Source organism: Doryrhamphus excisus, chromosome 11 (assembly GCF_030265055.1).
Source record: "Doryrhamphus excisus isolate RoL2022-K1 chromosome 11, RoL_Dexc_1.0, whole genome shotgun sequence".
Classification (NCBI taxonomy): Eukaryota; Metazoa; Chordata; class Actinopteri; order Syngnathiformes; family Syngnathidae; genus Doryrhamphus; species Doryrhamphus excisus.
The window spans coordinates 8,174,268-8,200,496 of NC_080476.1; the positions used below are offsets into that span (position 1 = coordinate 8,174,268).

Here is a 26,229-nt window from a genome sequence, read left to right on the forward strand (position 1 = left end):
TTCTAGTTAAGGCCCGGAGCCTCCGGCCAAGAAAAATCTCAGATAAGCAGAGGTGAAGGATGGTGAGAACAGTCAAACTCAACCCACAGACCACCTCTAAAGACCTACAACATGATGTTGGTGCAGATGGTGTCAGTGTGCATCATTCAACTATTCAGTGCACTTTACACAAGGGTATGGGAAAGTCAGGTGGCACATGCCACAGACTGAGGTGCTAAAGCAAATTTGGACAAGCTAGCTTCATTTTGGAATAAGGCGCTGTGGACTGATGAAATGAGTTATTTGGACATAACAAGTGGCGGCAAGACAACACACTTGCCACAGTAACATTTGGTGTTGGTTCCATCATGCTGTGGGGATGCGTGGTCAATGCAGGTACTGGAAATCTTGTTAAAGTTGAAGGTTGCATGGATTCAATCAGTCAGTATGGGCAGATTCTTGCTAATGATGCTCAAGAATCAGTGACAAAGTTGAAGTTGCACCTGGGCTGGATACTTCCAACAAATGTCTGTAAACACAGCTCAAAGTCTTGCTGATCCCAACAACTACTGATTTATAAAGGAAAATCTTGAAAATTATCGAGGGTGCCCAAACTTTTTCATACCACTGTGTCGCGGTTTCAACCACTAACTGCTGGTCTATCTATGGGCTTAACCGATCACTGATTATTGAAACAAGCGTGCAGGCCAAACAGATGGGAGACCCGAGTTCAATTCCACCCTCTGCCAATTCCTCCCACATTCCAAAGACATGCTAGGTTAATTAGCGACTCCAAATTGTCCACAGGTATGAATGTGAGTGTGAATGGTTGTTTGTCTATATGTGCCCTGTGATTGGCTGGCGACCAGTCCAGGGTGTACCCCACTTCTCACCCAATGACAGCTGGGATAGGCTCCAGCATGCCCGCAACCCTTGTGAGGATAAGCAGTAGAAAATGAATGAATAAACATTTAAATAAAATATTCAAGCAGCAACTTGGTGTTTGTGTACTTACAGTATTTGTTCTGTCAGTTCAAATTATTCTGAAAATTTGAATAAAGAAGCAGAAATTGAAATTGTTCATTTTTTAAATTTGATTAATCAGAAAAAATAATCGACTGATTATTCAGTTATATTAAAATGATCATTAGTTGCAGCCCTATACTGGTGGGTATATATTCGGAACAGCTCTTATTATTATTATTACACATGCATAGTGTATCTTATATTGTGTACTTACAGTTTCATTGACTTGGAAAACGGTGAAAGAGCCCTTTTGTAAAAATATTAGAGCTAATTATTCTGCATCACTTTAGACTCACTAACACGTTCAATAAGTTATTCGGAGTGTGTGTGCATTTATTGTGTGAGCTGCTGTTTGGAAGGCGACGCCTGTGCGTAATTACGCACTCGGTGGCCTTTGACTTTAGTATTTGCCAAGTGAGTGTCATGTTTACGAGCCACAGAGAATATTTGTTTGCAGGGAGGGCGGTTGGACGCTGTCACGGTTGGTACACCCCCTCCCCACACACACCCGTTCTCCCTCAGCTGTTCTCTCTCTCTCTCTCTCTATTTCTCTCTCTCTCTCTATGTTCTCGCTCTGGAGCCTCCACCGCGCGGCTCGATCGATTCGCATTGATTGTCCCTGACGAGCTGCTCCACTTTCTAGCCAATGTCAGCCGGTCTGCGATCGGGAAGGATAGAAATGAAGGAAAATCTCTGCCGCCCAAGCGGTGTCATGTCCACACTCTTGGGCTGAACGCCTGCCAAGCACCGGGGCTGCTCCGAAGAGACGGAGTGGATTCCGGGAGAGGGGAGGACGGACCGGGGAAGTGGATCTCTGGAGCGCATTGATGGCTGAAGTGAGTTCTGTAATGCATCAAATTAGCGGTTTTAGGCCAATAATTTCCTGGATATACATCTGAGCAGCGATTATAAAAAATATTATATGATTTATTATTAGTATTGTATTGTAAAATGTATTAACGACTTAAAGCGCCCTGATCAGATTGTACGATGATACTGCTAATGTGGACCACATTTTAGTGGAATTCGTACATGCTGCTGAAATGTCACCAAAGTGTGTCCCTGTGCAAATGCCCCCCCAGCACTAGAAATCCACTTCGGTTTTTCCTCTGAGCTCCAAAAATCTATGAAATGTGTTTGCATGTTCCTCTCAGCGAGTGGGGTTGTAGAGGTGGGATCGCCAGGACGGGAGAAGGCAGGCTGGGGGGAACCCACGCGTCCGAGCCCCATGGAAAGTCCGCCTTTGCCAAACAACTGACGAGTGGCTGTTGTTGATTTTTCTCCTCGTTTGTTCTCAGCATACGGACGCACTGTAGGCTACTTGTGGAAAGAGAGGAGTGGTGATAAGCTTGTCCTTCCTTCCCGCTTTTGGGTGTTTTTTTTGTGTGTCACCATTGCGCACAACAAGGCTTGAGAGACTGAGCTCTTGGACTGTGGGAGCCCCCCCTCAGCTCGGATCTGTTCCGGTAGGTGCCAATAATACGGGTCTGTGTTTACAAATAACATTGAATGAAAGGTGGAGCGGAGGACAATACTTTGCTAAAGTAAGTCCAAAAAGTTGGGATGTCATTTCCAGAAAGCCAAACGTTCGACTGTGGTGTCACTGCGGGAGCCGGTGCCGCAGATGGGCTTCCGTGCACCAGACAAAAGCGCGCTGGTTGTCTGTGCGTAAAGATGCTGCTCCCACTTTGGCACCAACAATCTCGCCTTTATTTCCGAGTGGCGGCGCTGACACGGATGCGCGCGGCGTGAAAACTTAAACCATTCCTGTGTGTGCGTGTGACTCGTCGGATTAGTGACTTCTTCCGCTGCCGTGCCCCTCCAAACACAAACAAGCAGTATTAATGGTGCGTAAAAAGGGCCAGGATGTTTGCTTCGTCCCGTTCCAGATGCCACCTCTTCTCTTATATACGGCTCAGTGTGCTTTTGTCCTAGGATGAGCAAGTTCTCAGGTGTCCTTTAACGCACCACGAGGTGCAGCATTAGCGTGTAGGTCTCCAACTTTGCATAAATGTGCACCGGATGGAGGCTGTGTGTGTTTGTAGTCTAATCGTTGTCAGCATGCTTTTTAACTTCCTGTGTGTGTGAGTGTGTGTGTGTGTGTAGGAGGTGGGAGGAATTGAAAATGTGACGCTCGTCTACGGGGGGTGGGGGTGTCAGAGGAAGGAGGAGGCGAGGTGGAGAAGGGAGGGTTCGGTTGGTGGGGGGTCGCATTATGTCCATCACTTGCGTTGCACTCATGCATAAAGTATTCCAGCGTCTCTACAAGTTGAAGCACTTACACAAGAGTTAGGGGGTGGTCTAAATGAGCATCAACGTGCAGGAACAACAAAACTGGGGGGGAAAAAAACCTTGTTTGTTTTTTGAACGCTGACTGCGATAACTCACCACCTGCGCCTGCAGTGACGTCAGTTCCTCCAGCTTAACGAGAGACAGCATGGGAGAGGTGTATTGTCTACTTGGATGACTACTGAGAAAGTTTAACAATCATACTGATATGATTGCATGCCAATGTCTACAATTTCTGAAAAAAAGTATCCATTCTAGCATATTGAAAATTTTCTTCCAAGAAAATATTATTATTACAATATTAATGATCAGAAATACTGGGCCATCTTGTCCTACAAACAACCACTTAGGAGTGACTTTTCGCTCCATTCACAATTGTTTGGATAAATATTTCACATAATGATTATTATATGCCTTACTCTTCCTTGAAGGTACATAAATAACCATATTATGCTATTTCAAAACAAATTATACTGCACTGTAAGACTAATGCGCAGTGTCTTCTTTCTTGAATTCAAGAATTCAACTTTCTCTGGCTTCATTGCGACTTATTTTGCTGCCATGCTCAAAAGAAAAGCAGAGACTTGTAGCGTAACTGTGTTAGTTAGCATAGAACTACAGACTCAACCGCTGATGACATCATTATAGACGGTCAACAGAGCTGACTCAGTTTCCTGTTTGCATGTATTAGCAAGCTTACCGCTATTGGATATACCAACATTGCCAGCACATCATGACTGATACCAATATCAGCCAATATCAATACCAATAATGGCTGCAGCTGCTACCTCAAACTAATGTCAGGTCACATCTTGTGTAATGAATGAACACTTTATGCTTCTTATGTGGTGCCACTGAATGCATTACACAAATAAACAGTGTTTGGAAAAAAACAGATTTAGTAGAACCCCTATTGGAGTCGGCTCCAGTTAGCAGGTTTTTTTGGTTAACGCCAAAAATTTACGCCACAACTTTGCCTCGTTTTGCGTGCTTTCTCCAAACAATATGGTGGGAGGATGTGTTATTAGTACCCTGCATGAGCCCATCTGTGTTCTTAATATATATATTTTTTTCAATCAGAAAACCCATCTATGATGTCATCAAAGATTGGCTCAAAAATGTTACACATTTTTATAATTATAGTTTTACATGTATTAACAACTCTAAATGCATATAACTGACAAATGAAAGGTCAAAATGACTACTGAAGGTTACTTTTACTGTTCCCAAAGACACTATGTGGCAGCGAGACACCACACAGACACCACCTTCCTGTTTTGTTTTGAGTGATTTCTTGAATTCAATTGTGTTTCCCATCTTCTTTATCAAAATGCTGGGACTAGCAACTTTCTTTGGCTCCATTTGGGTTAAAGTATTGAGATAAGGAACACTAGTGAATTCAAGAAACAACAAAACAGGCTGATGGTGGTGGTGGTTGATGTCTTTGAGGACAGTCGTCAAGAACCACGTCTTCAGTGAAGGTAAAAGTAAGCTTACATTTTCATAATGTATCCATTTCATTAATTCTATGTATTTATATGTATTTAGAATTGTTTTCTGTATGTGGGTGCTAAAAGTATTACAAGTTCTCCAAAATGTTTACATTACTTACATTATTTTTTATTGGACACATTGTTTCTAGCCACCAGTTCAGGGTGTACCTCGCCTTCTGCCCGAAGTCATCTGGAATAGGCTCCAGCATACCCACGCAACTCTAGTGAGGATAAGCGCATAGAAAAAGGATGGATGGATTCTGGAAGGAGTTAATGATGCTAATCAAGGTTCCACTGTACTGCAATATAAGTTATAAAGTGCCATATTTATTTTATACATTTTGTCTGAACAAAAGTTGAAAAAACAATCAATTGTGACCAATCGTCAACTAAAATAACATGTTCTATCAACAAATAAGACAGGTTAGACTTAATACATTTACATTCCTATATGGGATAAACATCCATATCAGAACAAAGTACAGCGCCAAGTCTGAAACTCTGGACTGATACAGTCAGTGAAGCTATCAGCATGTTACAATTGAATGCAGTATGAATGAAACAGACCAGACTAGAAGTATTAAAAGGAAGATGCCTTACTCTCCCCCTCTCATAAATAGTGTTTCATTGCAAACTGTATATTTGCAATCCAATGGTGAAACATTTCAGAGTGCGGACATACTGAGCTAGCACGCTTGTTGCTGTGTGGAGTATATCAATATTGTTATTGGCAGAAAAAGCATCCCAATATGAACAGATAACTCAATTTTATGCCAATGTTGATTGATATCAGTCGGACGATATTATCCGACATCCCTAGTACGTGGTACTCCATTTTTTACTTTATGGTCCTTTCATCTTAATGACAGCATTTCTCATTTTTCATTGTCGATTTCTGAAGGAACTGCATTGTCATTATTCTCTTTGTTAAATAATGTGTGATATCATCAGCATTTCCCAACAGCGTCACTTAGAGTACAAAATTGGTGGCTTGTTTGAGTTGAGTTTTTACAATCCCAAAGCATTAGTCATAAAAGGGGCAGAATTGTATGGTAGAATGCTATGATATGCTGTGATGTTTAGGGGTCTTTCAAATTCTGAGACTTTTCCGTTGCTGGTTGGAAATGTATCTTTCATTCTAGATGAAAGATAGTGATTGTCATTAATAGCTGTTGTGAGAGTTGCATAGTTATCATTGCAAAGAATTGATTATGTGACTCTTAAGGCAATTAAAAGTAATAAGTTTTGGAGAGCAACAACATATCACCAGCAGTTTTATGTGGATTTACTCTACTCTACTCTACTATGTGGATTTACTGTTTTGTCTTGAATGAATTGATATCATTATGACCCTTGCTCCACACAAGAATAAAAAAATAAGCACCCCCAAACCTTACAATGCTTTTATCCATCGCCTATTGATCAGTCAACCATGTCATCGACTGAACCACCCACCCATCTATCAGCCGTGTTGTCACTATAGGGAGGATTGGTATGAGGATGTGTATTACTACTGCACAGAGCACAAACACACACACAGTATGAGGTGAGGCATCTGAGGACGCAAATGTTGAAAAGGTGTCATGTTATATATATTAAGTCAGTAAGGTCTTAACTGTCATAATGATGACAGCCGTTCCTGATTCAGGAAGTTAATACTCAATACTAGCACCTAACTTTTATCTTTAGTTCCATTGCTAGTCATTTTTGTGGCATCTTGACATTTGACTTAGTGCTTTAACAATGTATTAGGCTTTGGTATATAGACCGCATATACACGTTATCTGTGCCATATATCTCAAAAGGAAAGGCTAAGCACATTGGCATACACACTTATTAATTTTACTGCCAAAAGATTGATGGGATTGATAGCACTCGCATGTGGCTGCAAGCTAAGTATGATGCCATTGCCAGGAGCTGGCAGTTAATTCACAAAAGGGTTATGTACCTGAGTATTTCTTGGCCCAGTAACTTTGTAGAGCCTTCACTGGTTGCCTGGCAACTGAAATGGCTTGGCAGGACCGAATCGTAAACAATAAATTGACGTTTTACTCCTTAGGTTCTTGTGCGGATTGAATAATTGAGGCAAGATGTTAATTAGTAGGTTTTCAAGGCGTTTGTCGGTGCACGTCACAATTCCGACATAGATCTACATTAGTTGTTTATTCCCTCTTTTTCAGAGTTAGCGCAAAGTAAGCAATAGTAGCTGATAAGTGCGTAGATATGCATGGAACAAGGGGAAGACTTCATTTGGGAGACATAAAGAAATATACTAAGAACGAAAATTTATATATATATATATATATATATATATATATATATATATATATATATATATATATATATATATATATATATATATAGACACACACAGTATATAGAGTCTGCTGCTGGTGGTTAATCATCATCAAACATCACCCTAAAATTCTGGCAAATGCATCAACGTTTGAAACCCTGTTCACATGGGAACATTTCTGAGATTATTTTTTTTGCGCGTTTAAAAAAAAAAGCTGCTTCCATACTGTACCAAATTAGTAGAGAGTTGCATCCAGGCGGGAACGAATCACTGAGTGAAAACAATGTCATACCGAAGGCACACCTACGTGTGGGGTTGTGAACAAACATGCAGGTGGAACACCAAACCATACAAGAAGAAAGAACGCATGCGCAAATATTCGTCGTCTTCTGCTTTTCAAGACTTATGAGAAGTGGAATTAATTCTGCGAGTCATTATGACAACAAAATAGGAGGTCACCCAGAACACGAAGGACGGCGAGGCTGAAACGATAAATACTTGAAACGTGAAAAAGTTTCAGTGTGGATAGCCCCGAAATCAAATTGCCTGACACTGAATTCAAATATCCCAGTTACAGGAAGCATGGAACATGCCTCACATTGAGACTCTCATTATGCTACGGCGTAGTCACGACGCCAGTACTCTTGATGTCGTCTTGATCCTGTTATGCTGTTCGGAGTGAGGTGAGCGCGTGACTTTCAGTTCTTTCCTGAGAGTAAGCCAGCACTCTCATTGAGTAGTTGTTCAGCTTCCTGCATAGTACGAGTAAACAATGGTGACATCCACATCGTTGTTGGAGCTGGAACTGTTCTTTTTTAAAAAACAGTCCATTTATTGTAGATGTTGTACCGATAAGCAAATTACCAGGACGTTTGTGAAGGTGGGATGTGCGACCTGGAACAAGTCAAGGAAGATCTGACATTTGCACTTTCCCAAGAAAAGAAAAACTATAACTGATGTACAAAAAACTAAAAATAAAAGCTGCCTAGTGACAGCTGTTTGGTCTGAGCCGCCGCTGACGTATGTCAGGCTCCGCCAGAGCCCTTGGTAGGGAGGAGCCAGTCGGTGTCACTTACGCTGGCATTGTGACGCTGGAGTTTACCGAAGCCTTAAAACAATATTGTGATGCTGAAGTGACTCGAGCACGGGCCCACCAGCTATTTTTGTGACACTTTTATTCCAAGTCATATTTCTAAAGCCACACCCGGTTGTGAAGTCACGGATGTGTCATTGAACTCTATTGATTATGTAAACTGTTTGTATCCAGACCTGAATACCTTTTTGCTAATCCTACTGTATTCAGATGCTAAAAAACATGAAGGAAAATGTCACAAAGAGCGGTGTATGTATTTGCTGTATGTAACTTTTGACTGCTAACGACTACACTGTCAACTTACACCAACCAGAGGTGTAAAGCTTCAAGCATGAACCACTATCACGTCTGTGACACAGGAAATTGAGTAAAAGTCCCTCAAGTACAAAGCAACACTAAATTATCTTTCAGCTGCATTGCATTTGGCACTCTCAGAAGCTGAGGAATGACAACGATTGTGGTTTAAGTGACGGTTCGAGTCAGGACAGCAAAGCTTTCTGTAAGTGATGTGATGAGAGAATCTAAAGAATCATGGTGCTGGCTTGTTTAGCCGAAGACTGCAGCACGTTCAAGGTTGATGGTGGTGATGATTGTGACTGATGCGAATGATGCAAGGTGCCCCGTTGACGAGAGGGTGTGATGCTCTGACAAAATACAACGGAATACATTACAGAAGAGCAAACAGACACCAGGGGTGTGGTGTACTTCTCTTGGTTTCAGCCTGACTGCAATGCTGATATAAACCTGTTAGCATTTCAGTTTAGTTTAGGCATCATTCATTCATTCATTCATTTTCTACCGCTTTTCCTCACAAGGGTCGCGGGGGTGCTGGAGGCGGAGTACACCCTGGACTGCTCGCCAGCCAATCACAGGACACATATAGACAAACAACCATTCACACTCACATTCATACCTATGGACAATTTGGAGTCACCAATTAACCTAGCATGTTTTTGGAATGTGGGAGGAAACCGGAGTACCCGGAGAAAACCCACACATGCACGGGGAGAACATGCAAACTCCACACAGAGATGGCCGAGGGTGGAATTGAACCCTCGTCCCCTAACTGTGAGGTCTGCGCGCTAACCACTAGACCGCCGTGCTGTCTGTTTAGGCATCAATGGGTGGATTTTTTAGAAGGGGGTCACTATGGACGGTTTAGTCCGACAAACTTAACGTGATAGTCCGCCATGTTGCTTCTCCCGAAAATACAAACCCCATAACGGAATTGGAGTAAACCAGGAGATTGTTTATACAACTTAGCATCTTCAGGCCCCCAAACCACAGACTCAAACAACTGTCAACTGACAGGTCATCGGGGTAACAAACTACCAAACACAACCTCTTTTAAATCGTCTACCGTAAAGTCATTACAATATATAGAGGGAACATCCTTCTACATTGGAAACGACTTAAAGAGAGCACTGGAGGTCATAAACTCATTAGGATAATTAGAATGTGGCAGTAAATATGGGGTCATTAAAAACAATGAAGATGTAATCCACTTCACTGTTCATACCAGTCAGGTTTGTCTACTCTGTCTACAGAGTCAGTAAAGATTCAAAAATCCCAGCCATTTATGAAATCACTGCTAGTCTTTGGAAGAAGTGAGGCAATGTGTTACTACTTGTTATCAGTCAGAAGGTGTTGCCTGCACTGTCGCAGAGCAAGTCAGCAGTATCCAAAGTGCTGCGTCACATCCGCACTATCAATTAACGCAGTGAAACAACCGCAGTGACAATACATGTCATCTTATGACAAAAGTATGGCGTCATCTTAGGATGGGTTGCGTTACTGGAGGGATTGACGTGTCCCAGCTGAATTAAACCATTACAGTAGATCAGAGATTTTTTTTCTTGAAAGTGTTTCATGAGTCGTCCCTGCCAGTTTTGTCACTTTGTAGATGACTTGAGAACTCATTTGTTCTAGTGATTGATTATATGCCAATTCATTAATCTTGTGGAACACTCAAAGCTTTTAGCACGTTTACAGTATTTGGAACATTGATGAAGCGCCTGGATCAGAACTGGATATTCTCCCAGGCCTTGATTAATCAAGAAATAGTGCTGGGCAAAGGCCCAAGCTCGCCCGATTTACTTCTGCAGATGCACAGCTGCCAGAGCGCAACGCAAGAGTGTGTGAAATTCAAATGTCTATCAATAACCACTTAGCTACTTTTAACTACATGAAAGTATTCAAAAATGACCGCTAAACACGTAATTCTTCTTGTCCAGTGTTATATAAAACCCACACATAATCGCTCAGTGATGACTCGCAACGCTTTTATGCGTTCACCCGCAACTGCAGCGAGATGCAATTAGTGCTGAGATGCTTAGGGGAAACCGGACCCTGGTCAGTGCCGTAGTGGGAGAAACTGAAACTATGGGGCCGAGGGGCTGTGGAGCTGGCTCTGGTTCACTGGCGCCACATCCCCTTGAGCTGGTGAGAATGTGGGGGCTGTGCTCTTGCCTTTGAAGCTTTACCTCCCACTAATTCTGGCCTTCCAATTTCCACACACTGCACAGACACCCCCCGCCCGCTGTCCTCTTCCCCTCCTTTTCCCTTTGTTTCCCATATAAGGAACGGCCCGGCCATTTCCTCGGCTTTTCTGTGGGAGGTGGTGTGCTTGTTTGTGAACACGGACAGGTCAGGAGAACATCGGCATGGCTTGCCTTTTCATAGATGAGCAGTCACAGGAATCTCAAGCCCAGTGCATTATTGCATCTCTGTCCAGTTGGGAGTCTTGCACTACCTGTGCGAGACCTGTCTGGGGAATTGTCTTCATCCTCATAGCCAATACACCACCAAATTATCTTTAATACTTTAATGTGGGAAATCATATGCAGTTAGTGACATGAAAAATAGATCAAATATTTGAGGTATTCCTGCTAGTCATGTAAATTGTCCACTCACTTTGTGGAATTGTTGTGGAAATTGAAAAAGTGATGTTTATGTTTTTGATTAATTAAACATGCCGCTCTCTTCTCTCCGTGTGTCAAGGTTCCAGATGGCCCATGGAAGAACGTGGATGAGGGCTTTGCTGTAGAGCAGGCAGAAGGCCTGTCTGTTGTCAGTGGACTGATTAGTCCATCAAGGACCGGCATCACTCTCACCAGGGAACAGAACGGACCCGGAAAAGGTTTTCCACACTTATCCCTGCCCCCTTTCCACCCTTATCCCCAACCCAGGCGGCACATACGCTCTGGACCATGTCTGGCGGGCTGTCCCACGCGGGCCGGACTGAGGACCTGGAACGGAGTAGCTGCAAACAGGACTCTCCTGTTATAGAACGCAGGAATCGCAGTGGCATCATCAGTGCACCACTAAACAAGAGCCTTAAGAACTCCCGCACTCTCTCACAGTACACAGCGGTCTCCTCCGCCAACAGCAATGGACACAAAGACAATAGTGAGACAAAGAGCCACTCGGCCAAGCCTCAACCACCTACACCGCCCCAGCCCACTGTCTCTGCACTGACAGCAGCCAAGTTGGACCGAACCCTAGAACAGGTTCTGGAGGGACAGAATGGCCTGCTGCACTTTGCCCAGGCAGCAGCACTTTTAAAGCGGGCCGGTATGGAGCACATGCTTCTTCCTGGGGGCATGGGAGTGGGAGTTGGCGGAGGAGATACAGGCTCGGGGGCTAGCGACTTGGAGGGTACGTCTGTCACGGACGCCGTAGGTGGTCCTGTTGACTTTCCATATGGAGTAGGAGGCGGCTTCCCCTTCAACCCGGGGCTTTTCATTATGACGCCGGCTGGAGTGTTTCTGGCGGACAGCGCGCTGCACATGGCCGGCCTGACCGAGTACCCGGCACAGAACGAGTTGGCCTCTGCCATCAACTCCGGTAAAAAGAAGCGAAAACGTTGCGGCATGTGTCCACCTTGCCGGCGGCGGATTAACTGTGAGCAGTGCAGCAGCTGCCGGAATCGCAAGACAGGGCATCAGATCTGCAAGTTTCGCAAATGCGAGGAACTGAAGAAGAAGCCCTCTGCTGCTCTGGAGGTAAGAAGCAGTGGTTCCTATTATGTAATTGCTTCGAGGTCTCTCGAAAAGTGCTTTTAATCCAAAAGTCCAACAACGCAATGAAATGGAGGCCAACAAAAAATACTAATACACACTACAATACGGTATTAGGGGAACAAAGAAATCACCTTTGCAATATACTTAAATTTGGAGGCATGATCAGGGTATAGTTATACAACCTAGGAAGTCTGGCAGACCAAAGTGTGAATGCTTTAGCGTTTAATTCAACCTAACTCAGCACAGCAGTGGAAAAAGTTAAAAACACCAACTCTACTACAGCACTGTGTTCCACCATTGTTGTTTTAAATGTGGCATACATGCTTAGACTTGACATCGTTACTTGTTTTCAGCATTTCCTGACCATAACCTATACCACTTTAAACTTTGTGTGTAAATGCATCCCACAGTCTATTTGGTTACGGTAGTAATGATGAGAGGGTGGAGCAAGTAGGAGGTGACAGGTGGTGTGGCGTGAATGAGGGGAAGACATGATGTCACCATCGCTCGCTATTCAGTTATTAGCAATTCATGTTCAGTCATTCTCAACCTTACCTTAACTGAAGCATTTTCAGTTTGGTCACGTCCTGCTTACACATGTATGCAAATATTTTGGCTAAAATAACAGTTAAAAAAATAGTAGAGTTATTTGGCAAAGTGACGGTAATTGTGTAAAGTATGTGTTTGTGAGTAAGCGTACACGTGTGCGTAAGTACGTGTGTGTGCATGTAATATGGTCCATCTGGCCTTGGAGCTGTCATCTGGAGCACCAGGTGTCAGTGTGGCACACGTGCCCCCTCCTTCCCCCCTCTTTCGCTGCCCCCTGTCCTTCTCTACGGTGACAGTCTTGCTCATCTAAATGGCCTTGAAAATAAAAAAAAAAGTCCTGCCCTTTACCTCCGTCACTCTCTGTAGCCTAACCAAGCGCGGCTGCGGTGACAGACTGACTGATCGTGAAATTATTTTTGGCAGATGTTCCAATCTGAAACGAAAATCAACTTTCTTTATCTGCTGTTCAGAGAATCACATTTCTAGTAGACAGACCTCCTCAAAGTATTCCCACTCAGATGGAACAATTAAATTATTCAAAAAGCCGCCTGAGATTCAATAAAAACCCCTGATTGATTTATCAATTAGGTGATGTGTCCCAGGACCTTTGTCTTAATAGTATTTCTGTTTTGTATAATGAGTATATGGGACATGCCCTGAGATAATGGTTGTTGTTGATTTGGTGGCATCATCAAACACCTAAGCTGCACATTGTTCCAGTGTACTGTTATACACCACTACTGTAACCAAAGGGGATTTAAGTCTTAATTGATGATTTGAAATTGATGGTGTCCTGTTAATTAACCTGATGTGCACAGCAGTGATGCCAAACCCAAAAGGGCTTGAATATTCATGAAAGCTGATGTTGATATGGGTCATCACATAGCCTGCAACGTCACAGTCGGCCGCATCTGCAATTATATGAAATAGACTTAATTATACAATAAACGTACCGTGTGTAATAGTAGTTTGACTGGCTGATGCTTTGGTGCTAATTCATTAATTACTCGAGATAAATGTTATTTGTCATTGTATTTAGGAAATGTGTGAAGTCCGTGTTCCTCTATGTTGCATTGTAATTTAATTAGCCACGTTTAGCATAGCAATAATATAATGAATGTTATTAAAAAGGATTATGCTGTGGTATAATCCTCTAGTAATGCCAGAGCAAAAACACCACAGTGTTTCAGGGCTGCACTTCTCACTTGCATCTGCGTTGATGTTGTAAAAACAATGTAGTTGTTGCAAGTAATTGGGGTTAAGTATAGATGCCTGACACCAGAGTCAACATAAAGCTGAATTGAATTGTGAAAGAGCACAAAGGTACAGCGGTCACAGGAGTGAAGATTGCTGTGTGAAAGAATAGAAACAAGTCAAAGGGAAACAATGACATCACATCTGCCAATACCCAGGGATATTCCAAACACGCTACAGATACAGTCCAAGAAATCACATACACAAAAATGTAGCTTCACGTGAATAGAAAAGTGCTGCACTTTGCTGCATCTCAGGGGACATATACACGTAAACTTTGGTTCCTGCCACGTATTAATCCCAAGCCATAAGCCATCTTCTTTTGTCTTTCTTTCCCACTTGAAACACTTTTATGAGTTTATAAAAAATAAACTGGAGGCTAGTTAGCTCAATAAATGGGGGCAGTCCTTTATGTCCCTACAGTGATCCCGTAGCTTACGTGATAGTGTTGGATAGTACTGACTTTGTTGGCTAGTAAACCCCTTGTTTGTACTTATGAATTGCCACGATTTTTTGGTGTTCTATTAATTGTTGTGATGTCATGATATTTGCTCAGGCCAAATCTAGAGCTACTTTGTGAAATCCAACTTTGAGTCATTTATTGTACATCCAGGTGTCTACAAATTACATTTGAATTAAAAAAATACTATAATATAAATATTATAAAACATTCATGGTAATCGGTACTGGTCTTGAGAAGCAGGAAGTTACCGGTATCGTTGTTGGCGAGAAAAAAATATATTGTGCCTATTATTATTATTATTATTATTGTGCCTATATTGTGTCTATTTAGGTACATACAGTACATGATGCTTCCCTCGATTGATAACAGTGAATTTGTTTCCTGTTTGGGATGATGAAAGGATGATGCTGACAGCATTCATTAATTCATTCACTACCGCTTTTCCTCACGAGGGTCGCGGGAGGTGCTGAAGCCTATCCCAGCTGTTGGTACACCCTGGACTGGTCGCCAGCCAATCACAGGGCACATCCATTCATCCAACAACCATTCACACTCACATTCATACCTATGGACAATTTGGATTCGCCAATTAACCTAGCATGTTTTTGGAATGTGGGAGGAAACCGGAGTACCCGGAGAAAACCCACGCATGCACAGGGAGAACATGCAAACTCCACACAGAGATGGCCGAGGGTGGATGCTGACAGCATGTTATCATTAAAATAGTGTGGATGATGCAAATTAGCATGTAGCAACTAGCAGTCAACAAAGGTTCTCAAAGAATTACCTATCTTAATTCAAGGGTTGTACTTATTGTACAACCTTGTTTGAAGGAGAGCTAATGTACTTTTAATATGTGAACATGTCAATAATATATTAGGAACCTGTCAGCATAAGTATAACCCATGATCTTTTAGTAGTGTAGTGCCAAAACGCTCTGTTCTCATATTGATTAAAATGATGTACCTGATGAATTGGCATGCATCTGTTACATCAGTGTAGTACGGAATCAGTGTTACAGAGTGGTCGCCAGGCCCTGAGATTCTTAATTGAACTTAACAGTAAGAAACAAGTTGGATGTACATTGCTGTCAGTCAGTTTTGATTCTTGACCCTGTTTACATACATGGGTTGCATAAAACTTCCAGGCCTCCTTTTTACAGCATTTGCATTGAAAGGTTATTTGAGCACGCCTCTCAGAGCCCTCTCCCAGCATTCACGTCAATACACCAGCGCAGTCCAGCGAGCGGGTGCCTATTTTAAGGGTGTTGACGGCTCATGGCGGCTCAAAGAGGAGCGTAAAATCGGCAAGTGAGGGGGAGTTTGCATGCAGAGGCCTTTGCCACAGCGCGGCTCACTGGCGGAAAACGTCTGGATTTATTCTGAGAATGTGACGTTTGATAGAGAAATGTGCGAAGGAAGAGCCGTTCTGCTGGGGTGTGTGCATGGAAAAAGCCTCCAATGGTGTCAGGCTCTGTAGTGCTGTTTAACTATGAGTTGCATCGGCACTTAATAATAAAACTGTTTGACGCGTTGACGAGTTGTTGCTGTTCAGAGTCTATTTGCCTAAAACAGGCGGACCAAAATGGTTGTAGCCCTCATCAACTTTCCTCCCTGCAAAACCTTCGGCAGCAGAGGCTCATGCAATGTGACAAGCGTGCTGGCTGGCACCAAGACACATGTGGGACAAGTGGACGTAAGGGCAGACTGAGGGACAAGTTGCAACGGGAAGACAGGAGGAGAAAGATGGCTGTGAGGAAGAGCAACAACATTTATTACTGAAAGCAACAGCAGTAGAAAAACACTTTATCCAAGTATGAATATTTACTTAGAGAACCCATATGCTTGATGTGTTTACATTACTACTTTAATGCACAATTGAGACACCTAAACCAAGTTCCAACAAAATCTGCTTTGAGATGCTGGTAGACCTCCGGTATGCCCATCGGAAATAAGAGAAATACCATCATGCATTCCAGGGTCAAACTATTGCCATTATAAAACCTTTAACTGGTCATGCAAGAATAAAAATCCATTAACCATGTTAATTTTCAATAAAACACATAGAACGATGAATGGTGTAATGGGATATTTTTTTTACACAAGTGTAAAAAGAAGTTAACAGACAGCCTACATCATTAACTTTAGAGGCATATTTTCCATACCAATGTTTTAATAATCATTTTTAAAGGACCCTCAGGCAGTTGACCGTTAAAGGTGTATATAACCCTATTTTTAACATTAACTAAATATATATAACTTGGCAGTCCTGTGATGTTTCTGGTCTAACCTAGATAACGCAACAGATTTGTCAAAAATCTTATTAGGTATTAATTTAACTATACAGCATGTGTGTATGGGTGTAGAATAGAGCTGCAAGATATTCACACACATCAGCTTTGACTCTGGAAAATAGTGATTGACATTTTTGCCTCATTTCTGATACATTGCAGACCAAACCACATATTGATTTGTTCCGTCTAGAGCAGGGGTGTCTAAGCTTTTTCCACCAAGGGCCACATACTAAAAAATGAGAGGATGGAAGTTTATCTTGTAAAATTGCAACTTTTTTCCTTCTCATAAAATCCTTTTTTTTCATTTCTGCTGCCTTTTTATTTAAAAAAATCATTTAACTAACTATTTTATTTAACTATTTCAACTTTCTTCTTGTAATTGACTTTATTCCAATAATATTTTGGTGTTTTTTCCACAATGTAATTTTTCATCTCGCCTGAAGACAGCTGGGATGGAGCGACCCTTGTGAGGATAAGTGGTACAACATGAATGAATGAATGTAATTTTCCAAAAAGTTCAACTTTAGTTATAGTTTTTTGTTTCTCCTACTACATAAAAAAAATAATGTCTTTTTTTATATTTCAAATTGTTTCTACCAAAATGTTATTTTATCTCATAATATTACGCTATTTTCGTAGAATTATGTGGTGGAAAAGCGCTATAGAAGTGAAAACCCATTTACCATTTAGATTAAGAATGAGATGTCACTTAAATTCAACTTTTTCTCGTTAGATTACAACTGTGATTTTTCGAATGTGCTACGAGCCAATTAAAAAAAAAAACAGCCACGGGCCACACTTTGTGTAGAATTGCATAGCATCATACTGAGAGATTATGTAATATTTTCATTAATTTCAACACCAGCGCAAACAAGAGTTTAAAAAAACATTCACTTACTTACTTACTTAGTGTGTGTGGAATTGTCTTTTGTAAATAGAGAATCATATTATCATATTCATGTCAGAAGACGTTGCTGATGTGTGGCCTGTGTGCAAGGTCAGCCGACAGTTGGTAGTCTATTGGTGTTTTGGTCTGTTTTAATATTCACAATTTCTTCTCATTGTTGTTAATTATTCATCCTTGCTTTAATTGGCTAAAATTAATTTCTATGCATAACAACCCGCACTTCAAGTCACGTCATTACAAGGAATTAGCTGAGAGTGGAGGTCATTATGTAACATAATGTAGAATTATCCCCAATTTTATGTTTTATGATATGGCAAATAGTTTGTTCTATGCTAAGACAAATGTGCTCATCTTATTGAGGGGGGCATTGATTTTAGTAATTGGCCACTTCTGACCCACAGATCTCATCTGCTTGAACCCGTATCAGTGCAAGTGGAAAAACTCTTTTTTTCTTCTATTTGCTGCCATTTTCTATTGATTGCACATGTTTAATGAGGAAATATAGCAGTTAAAGTTCATTTGATGAATGTGTTTCTCTCGCCACCTATTACGACACCGTAAATCCAAACCTTACCGGGTTTTTTGACATCTGTGTCGGCGCCAGATGTTGCTGCTGTCCTCCTGGCTGTCTCAACAGCTAAGTGCTCCTGTAGAAAGGTCGTCACAGATACAGATGAGAGGTTAACAACACAGACCATAAAATGATGCTGCCAATATGCTGCCTGTGACGCTCACCTTATGGTTCATATTTATTATCACTTAAGAAGTAGTTTGTCTGAAAATATATGTCATATTCTTTGGAACACATTCATTCATGCCTTAACAAGTGAACTACCTTGAATGAAGCATGAAAAAAAACTAAGCATGCTATACAACTTTCAACAAACAGTATAGGCTAATTGTTCATAAGAAGCTTAGAAAAATAAGCAAGACTTACTGTGTTGTAGTAAGAACACACTAGACTTGCAAAACTATCCCCCAATGCATTACTGCTGCTTCCATTTGCACTGTGTTGAAAATCTGGAGTCAGGAACATTAACTTTTTGATAATCCTCTATTTATTTTCCTATCGCCTTTCTTACCAGAATGTTACCATTTTGTACAAAACAGAGCTAGTTTAAGAGTACATTTTAACCGGTTCAAAGAGACAGTGACCACAAACACAAGGACTAGCTAGCTAGCAACATAGCTAGCATGCTAGGCTAACGCAAGATGAACATCTTTTTACATATTAGAAATGACATATTACATATATTCATCTCTTTTTCCTGCTAACATGTTCAAATGGGATACATACTTTGACTCAACATTCTAAGTGTCTGTTTTTCATCTTTTAGTTTACTATTTTGCTAAATGTCCTCACCTGCTAGCTCCTCCTTGTTTGGCAGAAAGGACCAGAGCACTAGGAAAAGGCTGTCTTTGTAGATGCCTGAGTGAAAATATAGTCATTTATTTCTGGACAGATTTGGAGTTTTATGTTCAATCTAAAGGTTAGCATAAAACACATTGTCCCATTTGTGTTTATATTTTTAAATGCCAATGCTGAAAAGACGGTATAGTTTCAAAGTGAGCACCTATCCTGGCTGACTCCAGGCGAGAGGCGGCATATAGTCAATCGCAGGGGACATATACACAAACAATCATTCACAGTCACATCTATGAAACTCCACACAGTGAAGGCAAATGGATATTTGAACCCAGATATTCCAGATTGTGGCCAACATGCTAACCACTAGGATAATTTCCATTTTGATGTGTTAACCTTTGGTCAGTCTGATTTAGCAACAGCTCAGGTTGCTGTTCACCTGTACAGGTTAACATGGCGCATGTATCAATTGTATGTACATCAAACATATTGGGTTTATAAATAACCACACGCTAATCATATATGCATGCGTGATGCGTGTTGGGCGCTGATAAAAACCTGAATGTATCATGCATGACAATTTCAGTTTAACTGTCTTACTGTTGGGTGCGATTTCGAAGGTGTGCGTATGCGCCAGTGCGTGTGGAGGTGTGTGACTGTACTTGAATACATATTGGTTTTGGTGTGAGAGCATGTGTGGGTGCATGAGCTCTTCCTGCCTCACTCCAGGCTCCTTCGTGCATGTTCCAATTGGACTTTGCAGGACGCCTGCCATGCTGATAGTGTCTGATTGCCGGGCCTCTTCGCAGCCTTGCAGCAGTGTCCATGTGCGCCACTTCTGGCGTGCAGATAACCACAGTGAGGGTGGGCGGGGGGGTGTTGGTGGTGTAGAGTGGCATCATCATTACGGATGGCGTGGGAGAGCGTCGCGTGTGGTGGCTAAATAATAAATGTGGCCTATCGGTTTTTGTGTGAAGCCTTTTCCTGCGTCTAATGGCTCATACACATTTCATCACTCATGCTGAGTGGCATGTCATTTAGGAACTAAAATAGGAAACAAGCTAAAGTTTACGTACTTGTAATTTGGAAGTCATATTCATTATCACAATCACTGCATTTTATAATTTATTACTTTCTATCAGTCTATTACTTATAGTTTTACTACCATTTGAATAGGGGTTTGCACACATGTAAAAACTTGTGTGTTCTCAAATTTACTTTAACTCTTTACTTTACTCCGTCAGATTCAAATAAGATTATATTTTCAGAGGGGGTCAGAAAAATATTATTAGGGTCACATTGAACAAAAAAAAACAAACAAACAAGATCTTGAGAATAAAGTCATAAATTTACAAGACGAAAAAGTTACAATATTACCTTTAGCCTTATTTACCTTAAGGTCAAGTCTTCTCCTTTCAAAACTGTCTGAGACAATGCAGATGATTAAAATAATCTTGGATTTTGAGAATATTCTGGAAATCTCAAATTCTTTATTTTTTTCAATGTGGTCCTTATACTCTGTATAAACTACAAAACTAACTTCTAAAAAGAAAATTAAGTACTGTATCCTAAAAGGGCAATATAAATACATTTGAAGCAGTTAAACAGATAAATACCGTGTTTTTTATAAGGTGCAGTTTTCAAAAGGCATGGTAAAACTGCCCCTTTGTGATGTCACAGAGGGTCGGACTTCCCAGTATTCGGAGTTAGGAAGCACACAGACCAATCAGAGTGAAGTGGGCATGGGTGGAATTAATGAAAACAGACTGTTTCGGCAGGAAGCAAAAATCAAAGGAAATACAGCTGCAATAGTAGCAGATTCTGTGCGGGTTATTGTGTGTAACTGCTCTGTAGAAGACCACAACTCAATACTAAGGGTTAAAAAATGAGCATAATAGGTCCTCTTTAATGAATCTTCTCCCATAAAGTCCTCATCTTCTGTATCTGAGTTGAACAGATGGACAATTTCTCCATCAAACTTTCCTCTCGTCATTGTTGGAGTCAGTCTTGTTGTCAGGTGGCTGTTCAGCCATGATGCCGGGGCAATGTTGTTTGGCGGATGTTAAGCATACGTACTATACGTATTACATGGCGTTCTCTGATTGGTTTATCGCTGCCAGCGTACGTATTACGTCCCTGTGTCAGCAAGAAATGGTCTGACAGTCAAGTAGAACAACAACATTTTTACATTACTTTGCACTGGAGTATAAAGCATATGGTAGATTTTTGAGAAAATTAAAAACTTTTAAGTGAGCCTCACAGTGCGGAAAATACGGTAATATTATCTAAATAAAAGTGTTTTTTTTGCATGAAAGCTGAACACAAAACAAATTAAATTATTAGAAAGAAATCTATGAAATCTAGTTTTAATTAATAAGGGGAAATGTGTTGTATTGTAATCAATATTGTAAAAGATGCCTTACTTTTCATTAGTAACTTCTCTTCCCCCTTCTCCCTTCCCCTTCTCCTCTTCTGTGTTTTTCCAAGAAGGTGATGCTTCCTACAGGAGCGGCATTCCGGTGGTTCCAGTAGGACTTCTCCTCTTCCTCTCCCTTACCCAAAGCTCTGCCATCAAGTGCAATGCCAACTCTTTGGATTGTCTCCGGACACTGGCTAATAAATAAACAAGCAACAACAAGAAAATACTATTTAAAAAAAAAAAAAAAGAACAGAAACAAAGCAGAAAAAAAGATCTGTGGGGTAATGGATGCGCCTACTTATTTCTTGAACCAAAAATGAAGTGTGAAGAAAAGCATCTATGGAAACTTTAATTCCCTTTTCTATGTTTCCATTTTGGTACCTTTTTGTCCTTTTTCCAGCAGCTTTTTTTTCCCATGTCGCCTGAACATGGATCGGTTTATTGCCAGAAGCAGAAATGACGGACCCAAGTGTGGACAATCAACTAATTTCTGTGTTTGGTGTTAATGTTGTTCATGTGTGGAAAGATACAGTACCTGTGTAGAGAATGTACTTTTACAGCTATATATTTTAAAACTAGTGGCTAATGGCAAACATGCTTGTAATTCTTCACTATTACGTTACCGAAACCTTTGTCTGTTTTGAACAAACAACAAAACGGTTTTTCCAACACATCCAAACAGGAAACAAAAACCGACACTCCGCGGTAATGTCGCCCATCTTCAGCCCTTGTCTGCATTTTCAAACTTTTTTTTTTTTTATGTGCAACTGGCAGCCTTACATTTGTTATTTTGGCCCCTACTGAGCATGCTCTGTAGCATGCTATCCGGCCGATAGCACTAAGAGACAGCACTTGCTCTGAGTCTACCCTACTGAACGCACTGAGACAAGATGACTTTTTTTTGTATTTGCTTTGTTTATTTGTTCTATTTTCATGATTTTTGTTATGTTGTCGGGTAGCTGCAGCTCTTAAGAATAACCGATCTTTGTATTTGTTTAGAAAATTGGACTGTTTTTTGTGAATAAAGAGGAATGCATGTATTTGTGTCAAATGTACAATTCTGATTCTGGTTGTCCACTTCTCACTCATTTCATTTCAAAAAGTATATATTATGATTATTACGCTGGGGCCTCTGTGTGTGGAGTTTGCATGTTCTCCCCGTGCATGCGTGGGTTTTCTCCGGGTACTCCGGTTTCCTCCCACATTCCAAAAACATGCTAGGTTAATTGGTGACTCCAAATTGTCCATAGGTATGAATGTGAGTGTGAATGGTTGTTTGTCTATATGTGCCCTGTGATTGGTTGGGGACCAGTCCAGGGTGTACCCCGCCTCTCGCCTGAAGACAGCTGGGATAGGCTCCAGCATGCCCAAGACCCTAGTGAGGATAAACGGTACAGAAAATGGATGGATGGAAGAGTACAAATATTTAACAATGTTTTTCAAACACAAACTTAAGACAAAGACAAAGCTCTCCTGACATCCCACTGTTCCTGTAAAAGTGTAAAAAGAAGTTAATCACATACTTGCTTCACCAACATAATGCGAAGGGGATGCCAATTTGCCTCACTTTGTTAAAAGAAGCTTTAGAAAAGAATGAGAAGGTGATGCAGATGTGCAAGTGTAAAGGAGTGTGTGTAAAAAGAAATGAAATCACAAAAACAATAGCTCAATAACAGCTGGAATCTACCCCAGGTGACGTGCAGTAGGTTTCCAGTGGGGGCTATTAATCCGTTGCTATTTGCATGACGTCAGCTTCCCAAGTGTACAATGTCATTTGACTTCAGAGCTTCCACTCTACTTTTTTTTTAACAATGTTATCAAGGCTTTGGTGTCTGCCTTGAGTTGTGCACATGTGATACATTAGCCAAGTGGAAGAAGTAAAGTTAGGCTAAGGGCAAGCAAAAAGCTTCAACATGTGGCCAATCTAAGTGGGTCTTAGTGTAATTTCTAATTCTAATGACTCAGGTCTGTGACGCCGGGGTGAATTTCCATTTCCTGCTAAGTGATGATTCTTGCTGTTTTTTTCCGTCTTTTTTTTTTCTTCTTTTTCACAGCTCCAGAGTCTCTCTCTTTCTCTCACGTCCAGGTAGTGATGCAGAGCTCTGCTGCAGCCGTGCTGCTGAGTGTTTTTAATTAGCGCACATCCACGGTGGAAGGCCCAGTATGGCGTACGAGCTCGTGATCAGCTTGGCGAGCAGAGAGTTGGAGAGAGTGGCTGCATCCCCCGCCTCCCCCTCTCGCCCCCCCCCCCCCCCTCCACTGATGACAGTGCTGGGCTAGTGCCATCGCCATGGCGATGAGGGGAGTGCGTGTGTGTGTGTGTGTGTCTGGGGGGGGGTGGCTGAGGCCTTTCATTATTAATGTGCACCGCGGCGTCCTTACCTCCTCTGAGCCCGCACAGCTCACTGCCTGACCTGCCATCCAAAGGAGAGAGGAGTGGGGGGAGGCTGGGTTGTTGGGGGGGGGGGGGGGCTGAGATAAAGAATGAGAGGAGAGTCTGAAAGAAAGAGGCAGCGTGACGGTGTGCACGGTGAAAAAGCATCCAACTTTAAAGTAGAAATCCACTTACTTTTGGAACACAGGCAGGAGATGTAAATCAGATTAATAATTAAAGCTGGGGGAGGATTTTAGGTGTGGCTGCACCTGCCTGTTGAGGTGTAGCAGAGGTTGGGTGGGTGTATGTGTGTGGGGGCAGGGGGGTAGGTCAGGCGGTGATAGCTGTGGCTGCCTCCGTGCAAAGGGGGCGTTCGGATGGGTGAGCACGCCTGTCACACCGGGAAAATCCTGGAATCTTATCAGCGCCTCGCAGACACTGAGCCACGCTGATCTACTCGCCCTCACTGCCAGCAGACGTGCCCTTCCCCCCATCCAACGGCCCCCACTGCGCGGGGGCCAGGCCCCAGCTCGCAGCGGCGCGCTCACCAGCCCGGTCTCACTGTGGAGATAGCAGGAACCGATGCGGTCCAATTGTTGTTGGAGGAAGGAATGTGGCTTGTAAAATGTGACATGGAAGAAGGGGAATACTCCAGTGTTTAAAGTGCAGGATTCAAACCTGTTGGAGGAATGATGAGGGTCCTTTGTTCCAATGCATGGCCAGTGTGGGGGGCCTGGGTGCTGGAGCCTATCCCAGCTGTCTTCAGGCAAGAGGCGGGGTACACCCTGGACTGGTCGCCAGCTAATCACAGGGCACATATAGACAAACAACCATTCACACTCACATTCATACCTATGGACAATTTGGAGTGGCCAATTAACCTAGCATGTTTTTGGAATGTGGGAGGAAACCGGAGTACCCGGAGAAAAGCCACACACGCATGGGGAGAACATGCAAACTCCACATAGAGATGCCGCAGGGTGAAATCGAACTCAGGTCTCCTAGCTGTGTGGCCTGTGTGCTAACCACTTGTCCGCCGTGCAGCTGCTTCGTTACTCATTCATTCATTCATTTTCTACCGCTTTTCCTCACAAGGGTCGCGGGGGTGCTGGAGCCTATCCCAGTTGTCTTCGGGCGAGAGGCGGGGTACACCCTGGACTGGTCGCCAGTCAATCACAGGGCACATATAGACAAACAACCATTCACACTCACATTCATACCTATGGACAATTTGGAGTCGCCAATTAACCTAACATGTTTTTTGGAATGTGGGAGGAAACCGGACTGCTTTGTTACTATTATTTTTAAAAAGCTTCGCTACACATCTTAAATTAGAGAAACACTCAGACAGCGCAGACCTCAGCCCAGCGCCATAGTTCCCCCCATATTGTCATTCACACCAAATTATAATAATGTTTTGGATAATTCTATTGTTGGAGCCCTCAGACTTCCATCCATGTATTTTCTATGCCGCTTATCCTCACTATGGTATGCTGGAACCTATCCCAGCTGTCTTTGGGGGAGAAGCGCAGTACACCCTGGACTGGTCGCCAGCCAATCACCGGGCACATATAGACAAACAACCATTCACACTCACATTCATACCTATGGACAATTTGGAGTCGCCAATTAACCTAGCATGTTTTTGGAATGTGGGAGGAAACCGGAGTACCCGGAGAAAAGTAGTTTAATAGGGAGGCGAGCCCTCAGCCACTTAAAAATTAACACAACACAACATTTCAATATCGCACGCACATCCTTGGCTTGGTGTGGTTAAAAAGATAGGACTTTAATTCCTAAGACAAACCTAAATCATAAAAAGAAACAAATGATTTAAAGCATAAAACAGCAGTGCTGCAATGTTAACATGGCCCGAGTGCTTACTCTCACTGTGTTTCCAACAGCATTGCATTATTGACATAGGCATTCATACAAATAAAACCTCCCTCCCAAATGGACACACCCTTTAAATAAATGCCTGGCCCTCTCTGCAGCTGACTACAAAAAATATACTGTATCTTTGTAACGGCAGATTTAATAGAAGACATCGCAGTTGATATACAGTAGCTCTTGCATTGGTTGCCATTAGAGTGTGCAAGTGTACTTAATGAGTGTACTTGTGTCCAGTATGTTTATATACTGTAGTGCATGGCCGGATATTTGCCATCTCACAATTCAGATTTTTCTTGTGGAGAGCAGAGATAAAACGCCATGTAGTGGCAAGTATATGAAAAGCCAAACAAAAAACAAAAATCAGCACTTTGTGTATGAATGAAGACAATGTTTACCCTTCCAACCACGAGCGCTGGCCCACCCACGCAACTCACTCCACACACACACACACACACACACTTAACTAGAGAAAACAAACACAGCTTTCTGTTGCTAGCGAGTATCACAATTTAT

General features: G+C 42.1%; 2 protein-coding genes across 4 annotated transcripts in view; one reads left to right on the forward strand and one right to left on the reverse strand.

Annotated features, from left to right (window-relative positions):
• Positions 1 to 18,311, reverse strand: part of ppp3ca (protein phosphatase 3, catalytic subunit, alpha isozyme) — a 53,648-nt gene extending 35,337 nt beyond the window's left edge. Inside the window, exon 1 of the mRNA XM_058086522.1 lies at positions 18,239 to 18,311. The gene's annotated coding sequence lies outside the window, so the exon portion shown is untranslated. The remainder of the gene's footprint in view (positions 1 to 18,238) is intronic.
• Positions 1,618 to 23,326, forward strand: cxxc5a (CXXC finger protein 5a). Of its 3 annotated transcripts, none has more exons than XM_058086524.1 (3): positions 1,618 to 1,841; positions 11,177 to 12,180; positions 21,518 to 23,326. In XM_058086524.1, the coding sequence occupies exons 2-3, from the start codon at positions 11,386 to 11,388 to the stop codon at positions 21,560 to 21,562; spliced, it is 840 nt and encodes a 279-aa protein (XP_057942507.1). In that variant the 5' UTR covers positions 1,618 to 1,841; positions 11,177 to 11,385; the 3' UTR covers positions 21,563 to 23,326. The 3 variants fall into 3 exon arrangements, with proteins under 3 accessions (XP_057942507.1, XP_057942506.1, XP_057942508.1); XM_058086523.1 differs by lacking the exon at positions 1,618 to 1,841 and adding an exon at positions 2,145 to 2,471; XM_058086525.1 differs by lacking the exon at positions 1,618 to 1,841 and adding an exon at positions 2,145 to 2,471 and having other exon boundaries at positions 21,521 to 23,324.
• The last annotated feature ends 2,903 nt before the right edge of the window (positions 23,327 to 26,229 follow it).